Source organism: Entelurus aequoreus, linkage group LG06 (assembly GCF_033978785.1).
Source record: "Entelurus aequoreus isolate RoL-2023_Sb linkage group LG06, RoL_Eaeq_v1.1, whole genome shotgun sequence".
Lineage (NCBI taxonomy): Eukaryota > Metazoa > Chordata > Actinopteri > Syngnathiformes > Syngnathidae > Entelurus > Entelurus aequoreus.
Window position 1 is genome coordinate 73,830,456 of NC_084736.1, and position 10,230 is coordinate 73,840,685.

Here is a 10,230-nt window from a genome sequence, read left to right on the forward strand (position 1 = left end):
ATCTGCTCAAAGGAAGGTCAGTTTTGTAGCTTCTGTAACGAGCTAAACTGTTTTCAGATGTGTGAACATGATTGCACAAGGGTTTTCTAATCATCAATTAGCCTTCTGAGCCAATGAGCAAACACATTGTACCATTAGAACACTGGAGTGATAGTTGCTGGAAATGGGCCTCTATACACCTATGTAGATATTGCACCAAAAACCAGACATTTGCAGCTAGAATAGTCATTTACCACATTAACAATGTATAGAGTGTACTTCTTTAAAGTTAAGACTAGTTTAAAGTTATCTTCATTGAAAAATAAGGACATTTTAATGTGAACCCAAACTTTTGAACGGTAGTGTATATATATATATATATATATATATATATATATATATATATATATATATATATATATATATATATATATATATATATATATATAGCTGGAATTCACTGAAAGTCAAGTATTTCATACACACATATATATATATATATATATATATATGAAATATATATGAAATACTCGAGTTGGTGAATTCTAGCTGTAAATATATTCCTCCCCTCTTAACCACGCCCCTAACCACGCCCCTGCCCCTGCCCCTGCCCCACCCCCGACCACGCCCCACCCCACCCCCCAACCCCCACCTCCCGGAATCGGAGGTCTCAAGGTTGGCAAGTATGTTACTTACCGTCATCGCCACACAGAGAGGTCTCAGCCCACAATGCGCAACATCTACAGGGTTTTAGCCAGACAATATGACCCAATAGAGCTGCTCATTCCTTATACTACCAGAGCCAAAATCCTGGTGCAGCACCTGCGGGGAAAGAAACGTGATTGGGACGACCCTAATCTTCCGGAGGACCCCCTTCAACTGTGGCTAGCGTGGGAAAGTGAACTCCATATTCTCCCTACAATCTCAATTCCCAGTTGTTATTTCCATCCAGACACAGACCTCTTCATTGGCAACTCAAAGCATCCGCATCTTTTCTGGTGTCACTGCAGGATTTGGCCCCTCGGCCGTCAGTTGAATGGCCCCTGCTATATTCCTATCCTTCAATTAATGTTCTGTTCTTTGTAGCTCACAAAATCAACATCCGATGTAATAAAGATTCCCCCGCTGCATACGGTAATTGAAAACGCTTTCATTAGTGTGCAAAGTGGAATTTCAAAATGGAGCTTAGAATCCTTAATCAACAACTAGTGCAATTTGAAATTTAAATGTCAAATACTTCGATATGTAAAATTGATTTGCATCTCATTCTCAACATGAATCCTTTCCAAAATAAATAATTAAAATCACAGTGTGGTTATGCTACTTGCTGCCCGTTATGCAAATGTTCCATCTGTCTTTATGTCCCTGGAGTCTGCCAGAGAAGATTTGTGCTACCAATATAAATAATACCAGTTACGCACCAGAGGCAGAGCTATGATCATAAAAAATATCATTAATGATAATAAAATACATATTAATATGCGTTCATTTTTCTGTGTGATGAATGTATTTTTCTGAATGATTTCAATCCTATCCATTTTCTCCCCAAACCCCCCAAAAAACAAGTGAACACTCAGTGCCTTCACAGTAAAATCACTGTGCATATCCTGTCTGACTGTGCTAACAAAATAAGGGTGTCAGACAAATAACTTAGATATTTACTGTTATTATTAATTGGCACTAGAAGAAACACTACCTTAATACTGTCATGATCCGTGGTCCGGATTATGTTTTGTGTTTTCTGTTAGTTTTGGACTTCCTTAGTTCCTGTTTGTGCACCTCTGAGTTGTTACCATAGCTCAGTGGTTCTTAACCTTGTTGGAGGTACCGAACCCCACCAGTTTCATATGCGCATTCACCGAACCCTTCTTTAGTGAAAAATAAAATGTTGGTTTTTTTTCACATTCAAGACAAAGTTATATGTTTTTGGTAACACTTTAGTGTGGGGAACATTTTCTAAGTAACAAAGACTTAATTTAGAGTTTTTTGGACACTAGGGGAACATATTCTAAGTAACAAAGACTTAATTTAGAGTTATTTGGTTAGGGTTAGAGGGTTAGGGCCAGGATTAGAGGGTTAGGGTTATAATAAGGCCATGCAGAATAAGGCATTAATAAGTACTTAATAATGACTAGTTAAGAGCCAATATGTTACTAATTTGCATGTTAATAAGCAACTAATTAATGGTGAATATGTTCCCCATACTAAAGTGTTACCACGTTTTATTACTGGTGCACAAAATGAACCGTGCATGAACATCACCTTGTTCAAAGAACAAAACCAACACAGTGCATAAACTCACAACAAATTACACACCTGCAAATCAGTGTGACTTCTGCTGTTGCCGTATCCGTAATACGCCGATAGGGAGAAGTTTTTATTTACACGATGAGTCGGGTGTGTCTTGACCTCCGCCGAACCCCTGAGCCCGACTCACCGAACCCCTAGGGTTCGATCGAACCCAGGTTAAGAACCACTGCCATAGCTGCTTATTATTTTCACCTGCCTCTTGTGTTCGGGACGCTCACCTGTTGCTCATCAGAGACACTATTTAAGCCTGCCTTTGCCGGTCACTCGTCCTGGCTTCTTTGTTTGTTTCACGCTACTGTCAAGTAAGATTTGTTTGTTCATGCCACAGCTAGTAAGTTTTCTAGTTCTTGATTCCAGTGCTAGGTTTTGCTTGCCTCCTAGCCCATGCTAAGCACTTAGCTTCAAGTGCGATCGACACCTTGTCCCGTCGGGTTGTTTTCTGTTTTGTACCTCTTTGAGTCTTGTTTCAAGATTAAATCATGTTCCTACCTGCAAGTCCTGTCCGGAGTCGTCCGTTTGCATCCCGGGAGAACAAACCGCGCAGTAAACCGTGACAAATACTAATTGCAGTGGTGCAAGTAGACTTTTATTTGCGATTCCTTTCTTATTTTAAAACCACACTTTTGTCTAAGCTGTCATATTTACACTTTCGCACTTAGTTGAGACTTTTACATTTGTTTAAGAAGTGCAAAACAAATTGTTATCAATCCTTTCAGAATCTTATGAATGAAAATGGAATGGATTTCGGAAAACGGTCGTTCTACTCAGCCCTGTTCCACAACCACAGCCTCCTCTCAACTATTTCTCTGGCAGCTCTGTTTATTTTAAATGAGAGTAAGAATGATTTAAAAACACATTTTTGACCTACAATGAATGATCTTCTCTTGTTTGTTATCTTCATATGCAATCTGTGTCAACATTGATTAGAGGAAAATAATTCATGCTGTTGTACAACACTGACCTTGGGTCAATAAATAAATGACATGAGATAAAATACTCAAAAAAAGATTAGGCTGTCCCATAAATGACCCTTTCTTCTCCTTCAAAACAATACATGATTATAAGAGTGAGTGAAGTTTATTCTAATAATGTATGTTGTGGCTAACGGGGCAGACCTACAACCAAAGCAACAAACGGACAAATAGATACAAGTGGATTTATTTCTGGAAGAAAGAGATATCCAGCACCCGGCAGATAAAACCCTGAGGGTTTTTTTTAATGTTTTTTTGGAAGATGACAAAAAAACAGACAAGTGAAGGCTATGTTGATGAGAATTCCTTGCACATACCTCTTCTATTTTTGCAATGGTGGAGCACAGAGAAGCTCAGACCGAACGCATTACTATCAGTGAGGAGCCTCATCGTCAATTTGCAGCATGACAATGAAGTTTATACACCCAGAGTCAAAAAACTATCTTTAGTTTAGGGACAGAGCAAGCCGCCGTTAAAAATGTATGATAGGGTAGCCCACAAGGCCCAAGTCTCATCGCCTCCAGCCACTTCTCAGCTTTAGGACAATCACATGATAAACATCACCAAATGTATTAAAAAAAAACTGTTTTTACTAGGATGGAAAGATGAATCAACAAGACTTCCTGTAGTGACCACAACTGGCTTGAACTTCTGCATATTTCATGGTCATCTGTATAACAATTGCATGAAAGTATAAGTGTCAGCACTTTGCTAACATCCGTTAGGAGACACAAGCTGTCTACTTTGGTTAAAAGTCCATTGATTCTGAAACTTCAGGAGGGTGACAGCTTGGGTCTTCTTCCTTATCTTGGCAAATTGGTGACATTTCCCAAATATGTAGCTAAAAAGAATTATTTGAACAGAGGATCTTGGATTAGAAAATTTCTCCAACAACTTCTTCCAATTGTATGTCTATTTTCCACACCTGTTTATATCTACAATTCTCTTTCTTGGATCTTCACTGAGTTCCTCAGAACTTTGCATTTTCCCTGAATAATAGTAAATAAAAAATGCACTTTTGCAAATTGAAACTAGCATTTGAACTCAGTCATTATCCCTAATAGGATGTCAATACATGTTTGAACCTTTAGTGAATATAGTTTATATTTAAGTCTGTTTGTAATATGATGCTTTGTCAATTTGAGAAAATTCCTAAATTAATTGAAACATTTACATCAATGTCAATTATTACCAAATCTTACAGGCAGTGTTCCCCTTTAAAGGCCTACCGAAAACCACTCCTACCGACCACGCGGTCTGATAGTTTATACATCAATGATGAAATCTTAACATTGCAACACATGCCAATACGGCCGGGTTAACTTATAAAGTGCAATTTTAAATTTCCCACTAAACTTCCGGTTGAAAACGTCTATGTATGATGACGTATGCGCGTGACGTCAGTCGTTGAACCGGAAGTATTGGTACACCTTTTCAATACAAAAAAGCTCTGTTTTCATCTCAAAATTCCACAGTATTCTGGACATCTGTGTTGGTGAATCTTTTGCAATTTGTTTAATGAACAATGAAGACGGCAAAGAAGAAAGCTGTAGGTGGGATCGGTGTAATAGTGGCGGACTACAGCAACACAACCAGGAGGACTTTGAGATGGATAGCAGAAGCGCTAGCCGCCGACCTCACCTTGACTTCCTCCGTCTCCGGGCCGCCGACCGCATCTATGATCGTTGCTCCGTCGATCGCTGGAACGCAGGTGAGCACGGGTGTTGATGAGCAGATGAGGGCTGGCTGGCGTAGGTGGATAGCTAATGTTTTTATCATAGTTCTGTGAGTTCCCGTTGCTAAGTTAGCTTCAATGGTGTCGTTAGCAACAGCATTGTTAAGCTTCGCCAAGCTGGAAAGCATTAACCGTGTAGTTACATGTCCATGGTTTAATAGTATTGTTGATTTTCTGGCTATCCTTCCAGTCAGGGGTTTATTTATTTTGTTTCTATCTGCATTTAATCCCGATGCTATCACGTTAGCTCCGTAGCTAAAGAGCTTCGCCGATGTATTGTCGTGGAGATAAAAGTCACTGTGAATGTCCATTTCGCGTTCTCGACTCTCATTTTCAAGAGGATATAGTATCCGAGGTGGTTTAAAATACAAATCCGTGATCCACAATAGAAAAAGGAGAAAGTGTGGAATCCAATGAGCCAGCTTGTACCTAAGTTACGGTCGAGCAAAAAAAGATACGTCCTGCACTACACTCTAGTCCTTCACTCTGACGTTCCTCATCCATGAATCTTTCATCCTCGCTCAAATTAATGGGGTAATCGTCGCTTTCTCGGTCCGAATCGCTCTCGCTGCTGGTGTAAACAATGGGGAAATGTGAGGAGCCTTTCAATTTGTGACGTCACGCTACTTCCGGTACAGGCAAGGCTTTTTTTTTATCAGCGACCAAAAGTTGCAAACTTTATCGTCGATGTTCTCTACTAAATCCTTTCAGCAAAAATATGGCAATATCGCAAAATTATCAAGTATGACACATAGAATGGATCTGCTATCCCCGTTTAAATTTAAAAAATTCATTTCAGTAGGCTTTTAATATTGTGTTATTTATCTCCGAAGAATAACTTGTAACGATGCCTCTTGTTGACTCTCTTTATTTGTCCTGCAGCTCACACGCCAGCAATAACTTCGACAGGTCAAATTTCAGCACTCTCACCTTTAAATTTAACTAAAAAAATGCAGAAAATGTCTGTTTTTTGATCAAGGGTTAAAGATTTGAACGCTCCTATTCAACTGCAAACCAACGAACATAACTAATCTGATGCAGGTGTTAGAAGTGAAAATATACAGGCTGCTTCCATCATTTTTATCCTCAGAATTGACAGATTCCATATTTGTTTTCACTCTGCTTGATCTAAAAATGAAACCGTAATTGACAATTTATATTCTTGATTTCTTTTAGGGTTTCTTAAAGCTAGAAAGTTGCATTCAAATGCTTTTTTTTGTTTCAAAATCAAACAATTGAATGAACAGCCTCCTAGTCTGGTGATTCCATATGTTGACATGGCTTTCAAATAAACAGCAGTACTTGTAATATATTGATCTGCAATGGAAAAGGTCTGCTAAAGTTGGTTCTTCGGCATCACTTGGACCAAAAAAAGATGGTTCACAGAAATGTTGCCACTGAAGACCTACGATACCTTGCATAATCATCTTTTAATTTAGGAGCTGTAGACTACACAAAGTCCAGGAATAAGAGTAGATCATGTTGGTACCGAGGAGTAACATGTTGACAGGATCCTATCATGCTGTGAACAAATTGATTCACTGTGAGTCATTCGGAAGAACTGCAAATTGGAGAAAGATGAGCAAAGGCTTTGGGACTTCATTTGAAGTGCAAAATCAGTCAGTGTTGGACTTGAGTAGTTTTTCCAGATATTTGTAAGGGTTTTTGTTTCATGGAGAAATTGTGGCGTCACTCTGATGTGTTAATTTTTCTTTTCTGTTTTTTTAACCCTTGTGTAATGTTCATATTGTTGTTACTCAGCCAGCGTTTGTGGGTCTGATGGACCCGTTGCGGGTCCATCAGACCCACAAACGCTGGCTGAGAAACAACAATATGAACGTTGCACGGAAGATTTCTCTGCCAGTTTCTGCATCCCACAGGGATTCTTCTTTTGTGTTTCTGCACCTGCGGTTCCCACACAAGGTTGCAACATTGTTTGTCAACACTGTCTGCTCTCATTTTCTCGCACATTTGACCCTCTGATGTTCTGTGTACCTGCACTCTGTCCTCCTCCTGTCTAGGCCTGCTGTGTGTGTGTGTGTGTGTGTGTGTGTGTGTGTGTGTGTGTGTGTGTGTGTGTGTGTGTGTGTGTGTGTGTGTGTGTGTGTGTGTGTGTGTGTGTGTGTGTGTGTGTGTGTGCGTGTGCGTGTGTGTGTGGTACACAGAACATCAATTTCCACACTTCTATTAGCCCCGGGTCCAGTGGACCCGGACATCTTATATGTAATAGAAATGTGTAGGGGGGTGTATGGTGTGTGGTCATTAAATATGTATTCTGATATATGTTCTTCACAGAAAATGACCCAAAGTCAGTGAGTCTCGGTTTGAAAAATTAATTAATTGTGTCATTTTTCTTTTAATAAAAAATGAAAACGGGTCCCACAGACCCGAACACCACACAAGGGTTAAATGACAAACTGTTTGGCGCTCCAGAGTACACGGTGAGAGAGAAACGCTATCTCCATTTTTCTGTATGCTTTGCATGAATGAAAAATATATATATATTTTTTTTTCTAATCTTTGCAGTTAGTTTTTTTTACCAGAGCAATAAACTGCTAAAGTATTTTGACATAACTTTTTTTATATCCCATAACCTGCAGTATAAATTATACAAATTATTTGCACCGTGAAAAAGGAGAAGCGACAATTAATGGGAATTCAAGAATGAATTCCGTTACAGATGCATACAGGCACCAACTGCATGTTTCTTCCATTTTAAGTTCCAATTTGTGTAATGGCCAAATGCTACGATACTTTTGTCCATATCAGAATCAGAAGTACTTTATTAATCCCCAAGGGGAAATTGAGAATTTCAGTACAATCCCATTCAAGATCAGACAAACATTACAGGGAGACAGAAACAGGATCGCAGTCAAAGGCTGAATACCCAGACTGAGGCCAAGGGAAAAAAACTCATAGCCATAGCACACGTTAACAAGTTACATAGAATCAACAAAACTTGCAACAGAGGGGAGGGAGTGGGAGCTACTGCAGCTATTTAAGCGCTACTCAGCCATCCATCGCCCCTAAGGGGAATCAAGCAATGGTGAAGGCGTATGGCATCTAATGCAGTGGTTCTTAACCTTGTTGGAGGTACCGAACCCCACCAGTTTCATATGCGCATTCACTGAACCCTTTTTTTAGTGAAAAATAAAATGTTTTTTTTTTTCAAATTCAAGACAAAGTTATATGTTTTTGGTAACACTTTAGTATGGGGAACATATTCTAAGTAACAAAGACTTCATTTAGAGTTATTTGGTTAGGGTTAGGGTCAGGGTTAGAGGGTTAGGGTTATAATAAGGCCATGCCGAATAAGGCATTAATAAGTACTTAATAATGACTAGTTAAGAGCCAATATGTTACTAATTAATGGTGAATATGTTTCCCATACTAAAGTGTTACCAGGTTTTTTTTACTGGTGGATAAAATGAACCGTGCATGAACATCACCTTGTTCAAACAACAAAACCAACACAGTGCATAAACTCACATCAAATTACACAGCTGCAAATCAGTCCGCTGTGGCCGTATCCGTAATACGCCGATAGGGAGAAGTTTGGATTCACACGATGAGTCGGGTGTGTCTTGACCTCCGCCGAACCCCTGCGGCCGACTCACCGAACCCCTAGGGTTCGATCGAACCCAGGTTAAGAACCACTGATCTAATGTATTTGATACCTGTTCATTATTCATTTTAATCCTTTACTTTTTGTGTGTACCATCTACAGAAACCTGGGTTATTTCGCAAAGCAGCGGAGTCCATCGGCTGTCATATTGAGCCTGTGGGAAGCTCGCCACCAGGACACTGCTGACCTCCACTCTCTTGCCAGTGCCCTGGAGGAAATTGGCAATATCCATTACAAACGTTATCCTAAGGATCAGAATGAGCATGAGACTAACTTCAACCAAATACAGAAAGATAGCCTGGGAGGAACATGTACATTTTCCAATTAGAATGCAGTGGAGTCAAGGTATTAATATTCAGCCTGAGAAGAATTTGTCATATAATTGTTATGCTTTGGTTTAAAGTTAACACATCTAAACAGGTGGAGGTAAAACTTGACCTGCTGTGTATTTTAATCAAGATTAACGACCTACAAACCCACAGCCTTCTTCACTTTATTTTTGTGTTTACAATTTAGTTGAGACATGATATGTCAAGAAAGAGGGAATGGACAATGCGCCAGGTGAATAAAAAAAAGAAGAACATAATCTCCTAAATCCTGTCTCTGAAGGTCTAGTTTTATTTTAAACCTTAGACTTGCTGTTTGTTGTATGAAGCTAAAGATACATTTCATTCATAGCATCTAGTCAAAGTGATTGCCTGGTGGGGTGAGATGTCCAGCTGTGGAATTAAAGATAGCAGTTTTCTTTCACCATCAAGATAGCATGGCACAAGGTGTAAAGTAAACCCTCATTTCCCTCCTACTGTACAAAGTGCATCACTGCCTCTGGCAACCAATTACACCAGGGGTGCCCATTACGTCCATGGCCAGCTACCAGTCGATGGAGGAGGGTGTGTCAGTCGATGGCGGAGGGTGTGTCAGTCGATGGCGGAGGGTGTGTCAGTCGATGGCGGAGGGTGTGTCAGTCAATGGCGGAGGGTGTGTCAGTCGATGGTGGAGGGTGTGTCAGTCCATGGCTGAGTGTGTGTCAGTACATGGCGGAGGGTGTGTCAGTCCATGGTGGAGGGTGTGTCAGTCGATGGTGGAGGGTGTGTCAGTCCATGGTGGAGGGTGTGTCAGTCCATGGTGGAGGGTGTGTCAGTCCATGGCGGAGGGTGTGTCAGTCGGTGGTGGAGGGTGTGTCAGTCGATGGTGGAGGTTGTGTCAGTCGATTGGGGAGGGTCTGTCAGTCGATGGTGGAGGTTGTGTCAGTCGATGGTGGAGATGGTGGAGGTTGTGTCAGTCGATGGTGGAGGTTGTGTCAGTCCATGGTGGAGGGTGTGTCAGTCCATGGCGGAGTGTGTGTCAGTACATGGCGGAGGGTGTGTCAGTTCACGGTGGAGGTTGTGTCAGTCGATGGCGGAGGGTGTGTGAGTCGATGGCAGAGGGTGTGTCAGTCAATGGCGGAGGGTGTGTCAGTCGATGGTGGAGGGTGTGTCAGTCCATGGCTGAGTGTGTGTCAGTACATGGTGGAGGGTGTGTCAGTCCATGGTGGAGGGTGTGTCAGTCGATGGTGGAGGGTGTGTCAGTCCATGGTGGAGGGTGTGTCAGTCCATGGTGGAGGGTGTGTC

General features: G+C 40.9%; 1 protein-coding gene across 3 annotated transcripts in view; it reads left to right on the forward strand.

Moving 5' to 3' along the window:
* The window catches only part of unc5db (unc-5 netrin receptor Db), a 165,127-nt gene extending 155,548 nt beyond the window's left edge, over positions 1–9,579 (forward strand). For 2 of the 3 annotated variants that reach the window (XM_062051502.1, XM_062051501.1), the window contains exon 17: positions 8,723–9,576. In XM_062051502.1, the coding sequence (XP_061907486.1) occupies positions 8,723–8,948 (226 nt within the window). In that variant the 3' untranslated portion in view covers positions 8,949–9,576. Of the gene's footprint in view, positions 1–8,722 lie in introns of all 3 variants that reach the window. The other variant, XM_062051503.1, reaches the window with a different exon arrangement.
* The last annotated feature ends 651 nt before the right edge of the window (positions 9,580–10,230 follow it).